The sequence below is a fragment of the Stegostoma tigrinum genome, unplaced genomic scaffold (assembly GCF_030684315.1).
Source record: "Stegostoma tigrinum isolate sSteTig4 unplaced genomic scaffold, sSteTig4.hap1 scaffold_143, whole genome shotgun sequence".
NCBI lineage: Eukaryota > Metazoa > Chordata > Chondrichthyes > Orectolobiformes > Stegostomatidae > Stegostoma > Stegostoma tigrinum.
In genome coordinates this window covers 368,341-386,955 of record NW_026728088.1, presented here as the reverse complement: position 1 = coordinate 386,955, position 18,615 = coordinate 368,341, and the positions used below count along the sequence as shown (strand labels likewise).

The 18,615-nt window shown below is 41.7% G+C and overlaps 1 protein-coding gene across 1 annotated transcript in view; it reads left to right on the top strand.

The window, feature by feature from the left end:
• The first annotated feature begins 21 nt into the window (after positions 1–21).
• Positions 22–18,615, top strand: part of LOC132207743 (ral guanine nucleotide dissociation stimulator-like 1) — a 61,142-nt gene continuing 42,548 nt past the window's right edge. Inside the window, exons 1-5 of the mRNA XM_059643627.1 lie at positions 22–8,099; positions 8,908–8,993; positions 9,775–9,833; positions 11,193–11,266; positions 15,102–15,301. Of these exons, the coding sequence (XP_059499610.1) occupies positions 11,264–11,266; positions 15,102–15,301 (203 nt within the window). The 5' untranslated portion in view covers positions 22–8,099; positions 8,908–8,993; positions 9,775–9,833; positions 11,193–11,263. The remainder of the gene's footprint in view (positions 8,100–8,907; positions 8,994–9,774; positions 9,834–11,192; positions 11,267–15,101; positions 15,302–18,615) is intronic.

The window sequence follows — 18,615 nt, the reverse complement described above, 5'->3', positions numbered from 1 at the left end:
GTCGCGCATGCGCCCCGCGGATCACTGCCCCCAATAAAGATGGTGACGGTCACACGGGCCGATCGCCATCTGAGGCGTTGATTTGTTTTCTGCAAACGTGAGTCTGGGAGTTTCAAATGGGTGTGTTTTCCGACGTGCACTAACTGTTTGTAAAACTTCCAAACCCATACGAATATCACTTCCCTCCAGCTTTCTACCGTTTTGCTTTCTTTACTGTGGCCTGCTCTTACCTCAATTGCACAAATCTTGGTCTCAGCGAAGGATCTAGGCCCGAAACGTCAGCTTTCCTGCTCCTCTGATGCTGCTTGACCTGCTGTGCACATCCAGCTGCACACCGTGTTATCTCGGATTCTCCAGCATCTGCAGTTCCGGTTATCTCAGCGACTCTGCACCGCACTCGTGGATGATCACGTGGTTTTCACTGATCCCGCCCTCCCTTCATTCCGATTGGGCGATATCCGTCCGGTCATGCACGGCACACCTGTGCTCCTATTGGTCGCGCACTGACATCAATCAGCCAGACTTCACCGTGAGCTGGAGCATGCGCAGTGCTTTGTGTTATTGTTGGAAGCAAATGAACGTCGTCGCAATGTTGCATTTTGAGACGAATGAGACTGAAAACCGGATCTGTCTTTTTACCTTCACAGATGCTGCCAGACCTGCTGAGCTTTTCCAGCAACTTTGTTTTTGTTCCTGATTGACAACATCCCAGTTCTTTTGTTATTTTTTAATAAGTCGCGATTGAAAAGGCTTCCTGCAGCTCAAAGCTAAAGGTACTCTTGATACCGCTCTGTCAGCCAATAGAGAAATAGCGGTGAAATAAGGGTAATAAATACAGGTCTAGCAGTCCTCAGGTAAGATGTAAAGGGAATAATTATGAATATGAAGAACATCACGTGGTGAAGTGAGGTGAGTGTTGTTCATATGAACTGTGATTGGGCAGAGAGGGAGGTTAATCAAAAAAGAACAAGCAGAAAAGAGATTCTCAAGAAAGGTCTGTGCAATGGAAAGCAACGAGAATCAGAAGATAAAAGCCCAACACAAGAAAAAGTTTGAAGACCGTGGCTGCAGAAACTCCAATAAGTTGTTTCACTGCTCTACTGCCTAGTTATTGACTTAAGCAGTATAATCCACATTCAACTCTAAGTAGCTGTCTGAGTTTGTCACTGTAGTTTACTTCATAACAGATAAACTCCACACTTTGTCTCAATAAAGCTGACAGTTGGTTCACCAATTAGTTCTGCTGCCAAGTCCGTTCTTGTTTGAAAAGGGGTATAGATCACATTTAAATAGACAATGAAAAATGTCAATCCAGGCTGGGAGCAAAATTCTACTCCCTCGCCACTGACTCCATCCCTGCCCCAGGTAACTGGCAGGTAACACACTGGTCACAGTCAGGGTGCAATATTTCACCCCAAGATGAGCTTCTAACCACATTACTCACCCCCACACTCATTATCACAAAGACCACATACAATTTCAACCTCAACAGCATCTCAGGTCATCTGCTGCTGAAACTCTCATCCATTCCTTTGCTACCTCTCGACTTAACTCCCCAAACACACTCCCGGCCGGCTTCTTAATACTACTTCCCTGAAATCTTGAACTGATCCAAAAATCTGCTGCCCATGTGTTTATTCTCACCGATTTTAACATCTTCAAGTTTTGTCATTCTGTGCTCACTAACATAAACATTTTCTCAGTGGCAAAGCACCAAGGTTTTGAAATTCATATCCTTATTTTGAAATTTTGGCATCACACCACTTTCGTTTGATAGTCCCTCCAGCTGCAAACCCCTCTGAGATTTATCTGAAGAAGGGTCACTGGACACAAAACAGTAATGCTGCTCTCTCTCTCCACAAGCACTGCCAGATAAGCTGAGTTTTACATCAATTTCTGCTTGTGTTACAACTTTCAAGCATCTACTGTCATTTTGCTTTTTCCTTCAAGACATTTGTTCTCCCTGACTTCCAACCTCCTGTGGATTTCTGGTTTTAACTCCCACCTTTTTCATGTTTTCAGTTCCTAAGGCCATAAGCTCTTGAATTTACTCCCTAAACATCCGTGGTTTTCAAAGTCCCCTTGTTTGTTCAGGATATTCCTTGAAACCTACTTCTTTGGCCAGTTTTGGGTCACTTGTCCTAATAAGTACCTGGTATCAAATATTGTTTTGTGACAACCTTGTGTAATATGTCAGATCATTGGATTGAATCAAAAATGTGAAAACATTTAAATTGTTCTTTTGGAAAACATCACTAATCCTTCACGATCATTTGGGAACTCGTTACCTAATATCATTGCAAGTGCGACTTCACCACATGACCTGCACTGGTTCAGAAAGGTCAAACATCAAGTTCTCCAGATGTAACTGAGGATTGGCAATAGTTACTGATACCTTTGGAGAGTGATCCAACGTTCATGTATCTGGATATGGTGAATGAATAGACAATAGGTGCTGGAGTAGGCCGTTCGACCCTTCGAGCCAGCACCACCATTCATTACGATCATGGCTGATCATCCACAATCAGTATCCTGTTCCTGCCTTATTCTCATAACCCTTGATTCCACTATCTTTAAGTGCTCTATCTATCTCTTTCTTGAAAGTATCCAGAGAGTTGGCCTCCACTGCCTTCTGGGGCAGTGCATTCCATATATCCATCGCTCTCTGGGTGAAGAAGTTTTTCCTCGACTCTGCTCTAAATGGCCTACCCCTTATTTTTAAACTGTGTCTTCTGTTCTGGACTCACCCATCAGCGGAAACATGCTTCCTGCCTCCAGAGTGTCCAATCCCTTAATAATCTTATACGCCTCAATCAGATCCCCTCTCATCCTTGTAAACTCAAGTGTATACAAGCCCAGTCGCTCCAATCTTTCAACATATGATAGTCCCGGACGCCATTCCAGGAATTGAGCTCGTGAACCTACGCTGCACTCCCTGAATAGCCAGAATGTCCTTCCTCAAATTTGGAGACCAAAGCAGCACACAATACTCCAGGTGCGGTCTCACCAGGGCCCTGTACAGCTGCAGAAGGTCCTCTTTGCTCCTGTACTCAATTCCTCTTGTTATGAGGCCAGCATGCTATTAGCTTTCTTCACTGCTTGCTGTACGTGCATGCTTGCTTTCATTGACTGATGTACAAGAACACCTAGATCTCGTTGTACTTCCCTTTTACCGAACTTGACTGCATTGAGATAGTAATCTGCCTTCCTGTTCTTGCCACCAAAGTGTATAACCACACATTTATCCACATTAAACTGCATCTGCCACGTATCCGTCCACTCACCTAGCTTGTCCAACTCACCCTGTATTCTCATAACATCCTCCTCACATTTCACACTGCCACCCAATTTTGTGTCATCAGCAAATTTGCTAATATTACTTCTAATGCCTTCGTCTATATCATTAATATATATCGTAAACAGCTGCGGTCCCAGCACTGAACCTTGTGGTACCCCACTGGCCACTGCCTGCCATTCTGAAAGGGACCCGTTTATCACTACATTTTGCTTCCTGTCAGCCAGCCAATTTTCAATCCAACTCAGCATTTTGCCCCCAGTACCATGTGCCCTAATTTTATTCACCAATCTCCTATGTGGGACTTTATCAAAGGCTTTCTGAAAGTCCAGGTACACTACATCCACTGGTTCTCCCTTATCCATCTTCATATGGACATGTTGCAGAACCTGTTGGGTAGGAGAAGTTCAGAAACAGAACAGCGATGGCTTCCTTCTGACTCGAGAGGGTCTAACTTTACTTTTTAATTGAAAAATCTTCAGGTTCATTTATAGTTCTTCACGGAGTATGAATTGTTGAACTTATTCAGCTGCATGTGTCCAATAAATTTCTTCAGATGTGAGGTCAAAGAAATTCAAAACTATTCCTCATCCTCCCACAGACTTTCTCTCACTGTTAAGGTGCCTACTCATGGACTTAGGGGATCCAGGTACATGATTATTTGAAGTTTCCATCCCATTTAAACAGTGGTTAAACAGTCTTTTGGCACGGCAGCCTTCATTGCTCAATTGTTTCAGTTTCGGAGTTGGGAAGTCATATTGAGGTTGCACAGGATGTTGATGAGACCTCTTCTGGAATACAATGTGCGGTTTCTGTCACACAATTACAGGAGGCATATCATGAAGCTGGCGAGCGTTAAGAAGAGGTTTACCAGGATGTTGCCTGGTATGGAAGCTTTGATTTATAAAGAAAGGTTGGATAGACTTTGACTTTTCTTGCTGGTGCTTAGGAGGTTGAGAGGCGGCCTGTTAGAAGTTCATAAAATAATGAGACATGTAGATAGTATGAATTGTGGTCGTCATTTCCCAAGGATGGGAGATTTCAAGACTAGGGAATGTTTTTAAGTTGGGAGGAGATAATTTAATAAAAAAAAATGCAAGGCAGAACTTTGCAGTGACTGTGAACAAAGCAATGGCAAGTTCCAGCAGAGAAACAGGTGGCAAAGAAACAGGTGACAGCCAGGCATGTGAGGGCTAATGTGTTTCGTTTGCAAGTGACATTCACCGCTTCACAAAGTGGAGAACGTTGAAGTACAGCAGCGACGGTGATTATTTTGCAGGATATTCACCTTGCAAATGGTTTTTCCGCCAGTATCCCTGATTACATCGCAATCGACAGGATGAAAGCTGCAGCAAGACGTGTGGAGCCAGTGGTGTAATTGATACGGCATCTGATTTTGAATTGGAAGTTTGGAATATTGTATCCTCTCTCACTCGAGTGAAGTTGACAGCTTTTCTACCCTTGCAAATTGACAGACACTCCCGAAGAGGAATGTCTGGCCAACGCTGTTTTTGTCAGGTTCCCAGCAGCTTAAGTGAATGGATTGCTGGGTTTTGGAAATTGAAAATTGAAATTAAAAGGTAAATGAGTAACTTGAGTGTGGGGCTACTTCAGCTCATTGTATATTTCATATCCCACCTCATGGCAACAGTACCCATTGTCAGGAGAAACTGCATGTGTTCCACACAAAGCTGCCTTTTGCTGGGAAACCTTGTGTACAGCAGGAGAAGCGGGTAGAACACTGTGTGTATAAGACTGACACTGAGCCACACATTAAACGGTAAAGATAACAAGTAAAGTTGGAAACTTGCTCGCCCAGCTGGCTTGTTTTCGTTCAGACTTTTCGTCACCACGCAAGGTAACGTCATGAGTGAGACTTCCGAAGAAGCGATGTTGTTCTCCTCCACTTGAAATTTATCCTGCCCGGTCTGTTCTGGCAACTTCTGTCATTTCGCATTCTGTTCTGTATGGGTTGTATATGGGGTCCAATTCTTTATGTTTGCCGACTGCATTATGGATTGAGAACCATGCCTCTAGGAATTCCCATGTGTGGCTATGTTTGGATTGCACTACTACGGTTATGTTGTCCCAGTTAAACTGATGGCCTTCATTATCCGGGTGTACTGATATTAGGGAAAGTTTGTCATGTCATTTTGCTGCCGGCTGATGTTCATGTACACTGACGGCTAGTTTCCTTCCTGTCTGTCTGATATAATGTTTGTGGCAATCGTTGCACAGTATTTTGTAAACACTGTCAGTTCTGCATGTCGTGGGTATGGTGTCTTTAATCCTTGAGAATGTTTGTCGTAGCATGGCTTTGGGCTTGTGTGCTACCGTAATTCCTAGTGGTCATAGGAGTTGTCAGTTCTGATATGTTCTTGATGTGTGGCAGTGTGTCCAGTGTGTTCGGGCATAATGTGTCCTCTTCGTGTTGCTGTTTAGTCAGTACCTGTGGATGAAATTGCAGGGATAGCCATTCAAAGCGAAGATTTTGTATTGGTGTTCTTCCTCTTTCTGCATAGTTCTGGGTCATTGCAATGAGTGGTGACCCATTTAAATAGTGTCCCAACACAGCTTAGTTTGTGTTCCACTGACCTGAGTTAGTTGCCAAATTAAAAATATCCGAGCCCCTCAAGGCACTGACCCGAGTTGTGATGTGCAAAGGACAACACACAAAGGAGGATCCTTGTGTGATTGATCCAATGTGATCTGTATGCCAGGGTAACAGTGAAGACTGGTCTTCAACACCCACATTGAACCTGGCTCCACTTGGCCTCCAGTCACCTCTCACAAACTACCATTGCCCTTCACTTTTCCTGACCTCCCCTCTATTCTTGTTTTAAACTGATTGCACTTCAGGCAGTTTCAGCTGGCATTGCTGCTGTGGAACTGTAACATGGAGTGAATTGATTTTGACTGATCAATGACATAATTCTGCTTCTCAAGATCAGTCAATATTTCAGATTTATTACTTTAAATGATAACCATGAACAGGCTACGACAGTGAAGGCACTGAATCGTAATCTCTGGACCAGCAGGAAAGATCAGTTTATGGCACTCAGGACACTGTCTGATTCGGCCTTGCATTCTCCCAACCTTCTGCACATGATGCCCCTCTGCTCTGTTGCGGTTTTGTTACGTCTTGATATATAATAGTCTCCAGTTATCTATTCTTTTGTTATTTCCAATACATGAGACCCTCTTTCCATGTCTTGTGCCTGGCTGCACAGCTCAGTGGTCAGAGCACTGTTCTCAGAAACAAGTGGTTGTGAGTTCGAGCCTGTGATAGTGTTTGTGCATCCCCTGCTTCAAAGGGCAAAAAGAGCCCTTTAAAAATTATCTGAAATTATAACAGTATCATTTCCTCCACAGACCAGAAATATGTGTGAATTTCCACATTGCTGTTTGTCCTTCCACTTGAGGAGGAGCATTTGGAATGGCAGGAAGCAGCTGGCATCAGTGATGTTTGGCTGGAAGTACAAGGTGAAGCAGGAAAACTGTAGGTGAGCAATGGGGGAGGAGCACAAACCCAGGGCATCCATCAAATACTTCCATTTGTTGCTGTAAATAGGTTCTAGTTTTGGAGTCTGGAGTGGGACAATAGAGCCAAGTGAGTGAAGTTCTGCTTTCTGGGGGTTGCTCTCTCCGAAAGCCTCTGGCACTCTCGGTGGAAGGTGTCCTTGTTAGTTTCCTTCTGTGGGTGAAAATGAGGTTCACTTCCCCGAGGGGGCATGAGCACAGTCTTCACACCTCAAACTTCAGTTTTGCTTGTTGATTCCTCAAAGTGTTGACCCAGAAACCCGCACAGCACACACTTCATTGGGGAGACAATGGCCTGAGGTTGTTATCACTGGACAGTTAATCCAGAGACCCAGATAGTACTTTGGGGACTTGTGTTTGAATCCAGTTGCAGCAGACGGCGGAATTTGAATTCAATACAAACCTGGAATTAAGCGTCTAATGATGAGCATGAATCTGTTGTCCTTTAAGGGAAGTAAATTGGCATTCTTGCTTACATGTAACTCCTGACCCACAGCAATGTGGTTGACTCTTAACTGCTCTCTGGACATTTAGGAATGTGTAATAAATGTTACCCTAGCCAGTGATGCCCTCATCCCGTGAATGAATTTAAAAAGTACGTCAGGAATTCCTCCTGTATGCAATGATAACTGATTTGCTTTGCCCAATCTTTATGCAGACTGAAGTCACTGGACTCTTGAAGTCAGTGACCTTTTATCATAATTAGAGCTCTCCCTTTCTGCTGGTGTCTTCAATTTCCTTTTTAGTGCCTTCTGCTAAAATTACCACACGAGTTAACTGGGGTGTATATACATCGACCACTGTCAATTTCTGTCCCTTGATGTTTCTAAACTGTACCCAGACTCCATTTCACCAGAACTAATATCCATTGTCATTACCATATTAATTTTATTCCGTAGCCAGTAATGCTAACCTACCTCCTCCTTCTTGTCAGTCCTTCCAAGAAACTGAATATGCCTGGAGCCCAGCTTCAGACATTGTAGATATTTTGGTTTCTGATTTACCAAAACATCCTGGATTCTGGAAAAATCTGAGTTCAGTAGAAATTAGCAGTTGTAACACTGCTATGTAAGAAAGAAGGAGGAGCAAAAATAAGGAATAAAGCCAGTTAACATGATTTCAATCAGTTGGGAAAGTGCTTAATAATGTCTCTTCATTAAGTATGTTTCAGCAATGCACTTAAAACAAAAATCGTATCATCTGATTAAATCAACGTGGTCAATCCAGAAGAAGACATTCCATGATGGAGACAGGGCAGTTGCAGGTAAGTTCAAGGTCACCCTGGGGCCAGGCATGTTTGACAATTTCATTCCTTTTTGATAGTCAAACAAGTGAGGTCGCAAAGAGGAAACCAACAGCTGCATAACACCTGGATTCCCAAGAGGCATTTTGTAGGGTGTCACACTGGTGGCTAATAGATAAGAGAAGGGCTCTGGAACTGAAGGTAATGTATGAGCATGAATAGAGAGTTGGTGAACATGCAGGACATAACAGGAAGTGTTGTTGTGACTGTGATGAGAGGAGTGCAAAGGATTCGAAGGTGAATATAAAGGTTAAATTAACTTCAGGGATGTTTTTAAGGGACTTTCAGGACAGATGAGACCATCCATCCTCTTGACAGCTGACCAGCCAGTCTGGCCACCAAATAAATTAATAGATGTATTGGTCACATGTGGGCAGGCCTCCTGGTGCCTTCACCTCCATGGGCAATATACCAGGAAGGCTGTTCAGGGAAGATGGTGAAGATGGGAAACTGCATCCATGACATGATGCCCACGTTTACAAACAAGCCCTCCCCACATGACAACCGCGTACACGGAGATGAAGTGGAAAACAGCAGGTAACTGCTCGAACAGGTTTTGTGTTCTTTCTCAGGAAGGTTTTCTTTCAAAAAAGAATAAGCCCAGTGACGTCACAATGGTTTGCCTGTGATGTCATAAACACAAACAAGAATAAACAATAACTGCTGTGTGTCTTCACTTCATGTTGAGACAACGTGAGGTGAACATTGCAGACTTGTAGCTCTGCAGTTTCAAGTGCGAATCGCTTATTTCTTTTCTCTCCCTCATCAGTGTAATTAGAACTAACACGAATTGAAGCGGAGGGAAAGGAGCAATACCTTCGTGGTATCACTCTTGGTTGTGAGAAGAGTTTTGAGGTAATTTGAATTCAATATATACTGGACACTATTTGTAAAGAAATTGGATTTTAGTACGAATTTCAAAGACGGGAAAACTGGAAAAATGATGTGAATTTGGGGTAACCCGATTGAATTAATGTGTGTATGTTGTGGGTCGCAATGGTTCCAGTACTTGCCAAAACCAAAATTATATTGGCCACATTTTTGTGTCCGCTCTTTGATGGAGCAAAATGTTTCTTCTGGTCTTTGCTGAAGGTGATATTAGCAGGAAAAATGTTCATCTCGATGACCACAAGATCCCATTATCACAACAATTCGCAAAAAAAAACAAGAATGGAATTCTCCCGTATAAATCATCTACTACTTATCCCTCAGTGAATGTTGTTTCAATGGAAAAGCTAATCATTACCAATTGTTATTGATGAAAACGTGCTTTCTGCACATTAACCAGTGCCTTTCCGACATTACAGCAGCCAAAAAATAGTATTTAGATGAAAAAGGCCCTTTGGGAAATCATTCCAGATGTTCAAGGTGTTGGATTAGAGCAAAGCTTTGTTGAGTTTCATTTTGAACTGAAGTATCTGAAGGGTGATGTCCTGGCTGCTCAGCAGACAAGTTAAAATGTTAAATTGTTGAAGGAAGACCAAGTAGACAGTGAAGGCGCAAATGAATATTTGACATATGTAATGAGGCTGAAGTCAGCATATTTTTTGGTCTAGTATTTAAGTGTGATCGTACTCTTTCTCTTTTCATGTTGAATTTGGTTTTTACTTTTATGGTGTTTTCATTTGTCTTTTAGGTTTGACGATACTTCACCTTTCTCATTCCTCAGACTCCAACCCACTTTGATTCTGAAAGGTATGAGTTATCATTAATTTTTCACAAAGCACAAGCTTCAATCCAGTTCCTTGTCTCCCTGTGTTCAGTCAGGCATCGACTCACTTATTCCAGACCTCACATGGAAATTTGCCTTTCGAGACAATGGGAACTGCAGATGCTGGAGAATCCAAGATAACAAAGTGTGGAGCTGGATGAACACAGCAGGGAACTGCAGCTGCTTGGCCTGCTGTGTTCATCCAGCCCCACACTTTGTTTTCTTGGAAATATTCCTGCTCCTTTGTTCCATTTTCTCATACTCATCTGTGACATATTAAATTAGATTAGATTCCCTGCGGTGTGGAAACAGGCCCTTCAGCCCAACAAGTCCAAACCGCCCCTTGAAGCATCCCACCCAGACCCATCTTCCTTTCACCCACACACCCCTCAACACTACGGGCAAATTAGCATGGCCAATCCACCTAGCCGACACATCTTTGGACTGTGGGAGCACCCAGGGGAAACCCATGCAGACACGGGGAGAATATGCAAACTCCACACAGTCAGCCTGAGCCTGGAATCGAGCCCGGGTTCCTGGCACTGTGAGGCTGCAGTGCTAATCACTGAGCCACCGTGCCTCCCGTATCCGACGAGATTAAAACAGCAGCGGTCCATGACACCTGTGAAAAGTAGTAGTTGTCAGCCTTGCATCAATGACAGCAGCCTGACCCTGGAGTCAGACAGTTCTCAGTGTAATATCACTGAGCACAATGAGGACTGATGTGGCAGCCCCCTTTTGCGACCTTGACAGACTGAGCAATAGGTGACCCGACATCTAACTGATGTCTCTACAGTTTCCCAGCTGTTTTCTCCCCACTCCCCACACCGGGTTCGGTCTCCCACTGGGCTGACTGTGTCCCACTCACTGGACTGCAGAAGTGTGGACTCTGAGAAGCTGACTGCCTTGGGTGTCCATCTGGCAGAGCCCATTACCCTGTATTAATGCCAGAGACTGCTCTTGGTGAACCTATCCTGCATGAAGGCAGCCTCCCTTGCTTTGACTCTGGGTTACTCCCTTTAGATTCTGAGACAGTGCTTCCAGGGTGTGTAGAGTGATTTTTATTCATATATTGATGTGAAAGCTTTGTTGATTTTTATTTTGAGTGGCCGAAAAAGTCTGAATCCTGACGTCCATGTTGGCTCAGTTAGGATTTTAAAGTTGTGTTTTCTGAGCAAGAGCAACATGATATCAGAAGATCAAACAGATCATGGACACATGTAACTACACTGAAGTCAGCATTTTATCTTTTTTGGTCCAGTATTTAATTTTTTTATGGCAGTCTTTCTCTTTACATGTTGAATTTGGTTTTGTCTCTCATGATGTTTTCATTTATCTTATAGATTTGACTGTTGTTTCCGGTCAGTCAGCTTGCCGAAGCAGTCAGATTTCCGTCATACTACTCAGAATAAAAATGGTATGTACTGCCCTTGCTTTTTCACACACAACAAATTCCAATCCCCTGATTACTTATTCTTCATATTCCTATATACCATCCAACACTCACTCACTCGCACATTCTTCCACGATGTGCAAGATGTTTTATATATTTGGTCACAGATTTGTCCCGTTTCATTTTGAGGGAGCTGAAATGTTTGAAGGCTGATGCTCTCATCTGCTCACTTGGCCTTTTAAAGTTTCAGTTGTTCTAAGGAAGAGCAAGGTGATATTGAAAGAGTAAATAAACATTTGTGTTCACCATGAGGGTTTGCCCTTATCAACTTCTCCCCGTGCCTGACATGCTGGTTAAACAATCACCAGCTGTCTGTCTCTCTCTTGCTCATGTGAGCACAGCCCAATGATGTGGTGTGGTAATGGTGACTTTTTTTTCGAAGGTGGGTCACTTTGGAACAGACAAGCTGGGTTTTTTTGTGATAATCACTGACTGTTTATGTCAGGAAATATCTATTGCTGCACTTTTCAAATCCGAGCTACGTCCGATGGGTGTGAAATCTGGCGACAGACGTTTTTCCAAAAAATGTTGTCCATTGGAGGTTCTGAAGTTGGAGTCTGTTGGGTTCATTCAGAACTTCAAGACTGCCATTTATGTTATGCTAGTGTATTCACAGTAAATGGATAAATGGAGTTAAGAGAGAAATACATCATGATGTGATACAATGGAGCAAGCTCAAGAGACCTTATTCCTATGAATTCAAAAAATATAGTTTAAGTTCTGAGATATTCAGCAAGCAAACTGTAAGACAAATGGAGTAACAAAAGTCCGCTATGTACTAGGATAGAGATCTGTTCAAACTTTTCTAATTGGCATTAATTAAGTAAGCGACATGTGCAAATTCTTCTTTTCAATTTTAGACTGAGATAGAATAGTCACCCAATTTACATTCATGATGAACATAGAGCAACGATATAATCATGAAGAGGAATTGTGTCCCTTGATGTAGTGTAGTGGGGGTGGTGAAAATAACTGTCATGTTTTTCATAAATTTTTGACAATCATCATGACTAGAACTAACTTAAGCCACAAACTGGAGTGTGTTAATAGGGGTTAAGAGTGGGCATTAGATGGTGTTTCAATCACTGGCCACTTTCCACTGCTCTGCCACATGCTGTGCCTGGCAACCTTCAGTGAACAAAGTCCAAATTTGAACCAGATTTGCAAACCAATTCCTGAATTCGAAACAAGAAAAGAACATGTCATCTGTCAGGCAAGCTAGTGTGTTGTGGCATTTTGACTACGAGAGGAAAATAAAACAATGTTCATGTGGAACTCCACTTAATATTTGAAACCTGAATGTGCACATTTCAGTTGATTCTCTCCGCTGCATAATTAACTTCAACTCTTCCATCCTGCTTTTATTGACATATTAATATCTGCTTGAGAGATTTCCTCCATGCCTGTTGATTGCTTGCTGACTGCATGTGTACAATATACTGAGAAAACACACCAGTTTTGATTTATCGCCGCAAAAACTGTGCGTTGAGGGACCGTGATTTACTGCGCTCGATAGTATTTTTGTTTCCTTTTTGCTGGCATTGTGAAAACTTAGAACACTGGAGGGCACATCCTTCCATAGATATCCTGCCCTTTCTTCTGTTACACCGTGCAATGAATGGGAAGGAAAGGAGCGGGATGAATGATTATGAAGTAAATTTGAGTAGGGGAGCTGATAGCCTCTTACCACAACAGCAGAACAGATGGAAGGAATGAGTAGTCGGGTGAGAGAAAGGAACAGAAATTTCACCATTAAAAATGTTGAAGGCAATGTATTGACAGCTGGTAGCCTTTATTTTAGTAATGTATTGCAAACATTCAATAGTTTTGCTCTTTTAATATTTAAAGATGGACATTACATAATTTCTCTTACTGAGATTGTCATCATGGTCATAAAACATCAATTTATTTTTAATGTTATTTGTCTAACTGGATCAAAATATGATGACACATAAACAATTTGAGCTTCAAAATCTCCCCTTCCCCTACCGCATATCAATACCAGCCCACCTGGTCCCCGCCTCCCTAACCTGTTCTTCCTCTCACCTATCCCCTCCTCCCACCCCAAGCAACACACCCATTTTCTTCTGTCTAACCTCATCCCACCCCCTTGACCTATTCGACCTCCCCAGCCTGACCTATCCCCTCCCTACCTCCCCACCTACAATCACCTCTACTGGCTCCATTCCTGCCTCGAAACTTGTCTGTCTCCTCTCCACCTATATTCTCCTCTACCCATCTTCGATCCGCCTCCCCCTCTCTCCCCATTTATTTCAGAACCCTCTCCCCCTCCCCCTTTTCTGATGGAGGGTCTAGGCCCGAAACGTCGGCTTTTGTGCTCCAAAGATGCTGCCTGGCCTGCTGTGTTCATCCAGCTCCACACTTTGTTATCTTTGTTTGAAGGTTATGCTTTTCTGCAGTCATGCATTTTTATACTTGTGTGGGGTAAAGTTCTTAAAACGGCAACTTCATTTAATTGAAACACATTTTGTACAATTTTCTATGACTTGGAACAAGTCTTGGAAATACATTTCCTGTGAATACAGACGATTCATAATTCTGACAGAACCGGCCAGCTACTCTGGCAAAGTTGAGAGGTTCACATTGGATTTCAAATTTCAAATCAGGCTTCTTCAAGAGTGCTCCAATTCCCTCCTTTGCTGACATGCTCCACCCTGACCCCTGCCCAATCCCAAAGGTATATTCATCTGCTGACATGAAGGAAACTGAATTTGATATAGGGGTGCTTGATGTGATTTGAACTATGAAGTTCTTTGTGAGAGTTCTTAATTTCTTTTGCACACTCCACAGCATCAAGTATGATAACCCTTCGGCAGCACATTGGAAGAAACCTTGCATGGCATGAGTTGTGGAACAAAAAAAAACAGAGGTTTCCTTTTTCTTCAGTTTCTCCCTCCTTCTATTTTCCGCCAAGTCAGCAAACATTTTACGCCTCTCTGCTTTCCTTCCAGTTATGTAAGCTTGCTTTCAAGAGTAATTAGATTCCTCAAAACAATATTGTTCAGAAATGTGAAGTCAGTGATATTGTTAGCAGAGAATTCAAACAGGATTGAAGCCAGACTGTCATGTTTCCTGTTGCTTGCTGTGGCCTCGAGCTGTAGACAGAAGTTGCTGCACATAATTCCACATTTTCTCTGTTGTGGAAACTTTCTGGCCCGTCTGATGACTGGATTAAAGTAGAAATTGAGAAATAGTGGGTAGTCAGCTGGAGGGATTTAATATTAAATGTTTATTTACTTAAAATGATGGTTTAATATTCTTGAGATCGATACAAAATAACTCCAAGGCTCAAATTTCTGTTTTGCATGAATCTAGCTGGCCATGTTTCTGTGATGTTTTGACTTTAACTTTGTGTTTTTTTTGAATGGTTCAAGCAATACATGAAGTGACCAGCTGCTTTATCATTGGATTGAACATATTGTATCTCCTCATCAATGGTATTCCCCTCCAACCCTTCAATGCTCATATCTTTGCACTTCTAATTCCGGCCACTTTGATCTTGCCTGCATGCTTGATCTTCTTTATTCTGTCATTGGTGTGTTCAGCTACCCAGTTCTGGGACACTGTTCCAAAACATCTCCTCTTTGTCCTCAAAACCAATCTTTCTGACCAAGCTTTTGGTGACCTGCCCTAGTTTTAGCTTCATGAATCTTGGAGCGATTTTTAAATGATTATGTAAATGTGAAGCATTTTGAAATATTTCTACCATGTCAGAGATCTATACAAATAAACATTGTTCCTGCATCACATTTACTTTTTAAATTTGTATTCTCTGTAGGCATCAGGAGATGAGCTTCCATCCCATCTCACTGTCGATACCCCCAACGTTCAAATTCTTAACTCTGAGACCTCAAAAAGACTCGTCGAAAATTTTGTAATCGCTCTCATGAACAAGGAGCGTTTCTACATCCGCACATTCTTTTCGACATACAAAGCATATACCACTGCTGAAAGTGTGTTGTACATCCTCCTGGACAAGTGAGCATAAATCTTATGAGCATCTCCTTTGTTTAATGGTAATGATAGAAAAGTATGTTCTGTCGAGTAATTTTTGTTATTAATCCTTCTGGCAATGAATCGCTGAAACTAGCCGGATGGAAACAAACTCTCAGTAAACTGAGAATCTCCATCCAACCCTCAGTAAGGGAGACGATTTTTTGTTCATTGAAGACACGAACTTACCTGCACCCCAATCCCTTGGACGTTAAGCTCTGCAAATTTGGGCTTTAACTTTCATCCAGTTTCATCAGAAAAGTCCACATTTTTTAAAGTATTCTGGAGGATTTTATCCTCCACACAGATGGTTTTATCCTCCACCTTCTGCCTAAAAGGTCCAGATTCAAATTCTATCTCCTATGTCATGTGTCATAATAAGTTTGAATAACTTGATTAAAAGTAATTAGACTTGAAGTCCTTCATAAAGAGAGACTGCAGTGGGACTGATGAGCTTGTTTGTTTGCAACAAGGCAAAGCAGTCCTTCAGCTCTCCTGTTTTGTGCCCCCATCGCTTTCCAATATCCCTGATCCCAAATGGTGGCACAAATCATGTTTAAGCAACCCGCTAGTGATTTGGGACAGAAGTGAATAAAACATACTCACAAAACATAATGCTGAGACAGGTGGCAATGTATTTTTGATTATTTTTTCGCAATAATGAAGCGATCGAGAACCAGTACAATACAACGATTAAAAAGTGTGGTGAATGTATTAGGACAATGTCTAGACCTTGGTATTAAAGATAAACAGTGACGTTGACTTCCTTCAATGCTTTTTATGTAGTTTGGAGCTTCCTACAACTATGTTTGGAATGTTTAAGTTTCTGCATGTAGTGAATGGAAAAATGTTATTTTAATTGAAAGAAGCCTATCAATTGTCTGTAGTAACAAAGTGTGGAGCTGGATGAACACAGCAGGCTAAGCAGCATCTTAGGAGCACACACACTGACGTGTCAGGCCTAGACCCAGCTTTTGTGCTCTGACGATGCTGCTTGGCCTGCTGTGTTCATCCAGCTCCACACTTTGTTAATTCGATTCTCCAGCATCTGCAGTTCCCATTATCTCTGATCAATTGTCTGTAAGTCTGTGTTGGGCATAACAATCAAAGTTTGGAAGCTGAGTTCAGGGTGAGGAACCTTCATTGCAAAACTGAAATGTTGGTCAAATGAATGTCTGCTTCCAACTGAAATATGCAGGAATACCACAATTTTGTAATAATGGGTGAAATGTTTTTCAAATGACATCAGTGATGGTTTCTCTTGTCACCTCAGTTTTTATACATTAGTTTTTTGCATGTTGGGTGAGGATTGAACAGTTTATGTACTTCACAAATGATGTTTTGGGGTAATTTATCAAAACTCAGTTCGGGAACAAAGCGATTCTCACCACTGCTGACCTTCAATTGATGTATCTCTGACATTAGAGGGATATCCCTGGGTAGGAAAATTTTCCCAAATGTGCTATGGTTATAAAATTTGAGAAAATCAGCAAATAACCAGAGATGATTAGATTTTTCTTCAAAGCAGTAAGCTGATGAGCTGGCTTTCATGAACCCAATGGGTTGCAGAAATCGATCCAGCTGGACCTTTCAAAAGTGAATTTGGGTTTTTCTTTTTGCCTGTTGCCAAAATATTCTCTTTCTTTGCCCAACTAAATAAATGTTCCAGCAGAATAATTCCAGCAATAAGCTTCTGAGTTTTTAAAAAAAGATGACCCATACTTGCCGTAGAATTTGAAACATCACAGCTCACTCATGTGTCTCATGTTATCTCTCAGAGGTGAGATAGTGGACAACGATTCTTCGCAGGTTATTACTTTCTTATTTGCTTTTGTGTTAGGCTGGTGGTCATCTTAGATGATGGTATTCTTTTAAAGGTAAAGCGAAAATTTCGTAAAACCAAGGAATCTCAGCAAACTGTGGTTTGTTGAAATTTGAGGAGTTTGGTTCTCATTAAACTCTAAGGTAGCTATGGTTAAGACAATCATCTGTTATATTTACTCTCTCCTCCTTTCACAATGTAGCTGTTTATTACTTTGGCTGCTTAGATCTCTAACTTGTCCATTGTCTTTTGGTGAAAGTCTCCATCTGCAGGGAGATTCTTGGAGTTTTTAAAAAGTCACCAACAAAATGGCTTCCATGCCATTCAAAAGTTCAAACCCATTTTACCAATTGGACAGATTTTGTGTTTAAGATTAGTGTTTGAGCCAACCATTTTAATTCGGCTAAAAGATCATCATAATTCAACGGATGTTTATAGCATCCGTTCACCTTACACGCACCCTACATTTCAAAATTTTCCTTTATCCGTGGTGAAAGGGAGAAACAGTCTGACTAGATGCTACAGTTATTTTGGTGTTCTGTAATTAGATCCAGGGAATTCATCTCTTTTTACTTGAGTGTTCTCATTTACTGAGGTTTTTATTTGAGACAGAGAATTAACTTGAGTTCAAAATGGTTAGGATCGTATAGTATGAGTATAATTTTAAAAATCTGTTCCTGCCCAAGTTTTCCAAGTGTTGACGATCAGTCCATGACTTCTGAAGGAATGAATTTATGACTGACAGATTTGGTGACGTGACAAAGATGCGCTCAAAAATTAACCTTAGAGGACTTCAGAATACTGCAGAGAAATATAGGTTTAGCAAGTCGTCAATGATCTGACAAATAGAGTTGTATATGGTAAATTTGAAGTCCATTTTGGCAGAAAGAATAGCAGTTTTGTTTTTATTGAGGGAGATTGCATTGCTCTGAGATACAGTGGAATCTGGGTATCCTCGTGCATGAATCACAAAATGATCGTGTACAGACATGTTAAGTAATTTGGAAAGCAATTAAATGCAGAGCAGAGCTCTGGAATATTGTAAATGCAAAGATAAACAGATACTTGTTGAGGGAGAGGAGGTGAAAGGTCATTAGGAGAGGCAGGAATGTAGATTTGAAGTTACGATCAGATGAGACTGAACCACATTGAATGCTTTACTCTTCCCTCCTTGTATGGGAAGTGGCAGGTATGCTGTAAAATGCCAAATTGGAGTTTCAATGCAAAGTATTAACAAACTCGGTAATCAAGGCTTCAAATGCCGAAATCCTGAACCTTCAGATGTTTTTCAGTGGCTGAATGCAAATTGTAGATTCAAGCTTGTTTAAAATCACTTAGTTTGTGCTGTCTGACCAATTGCAGATATGGAAGCTTTGACACCTCAGAGGCAGAAGAGATTCCAGTAATCGATTCAGTGAGCACAAAGTAAGCTTCAGTCTAATGTGTGACTTAATTAAGTTTCATCCAAAATACAACA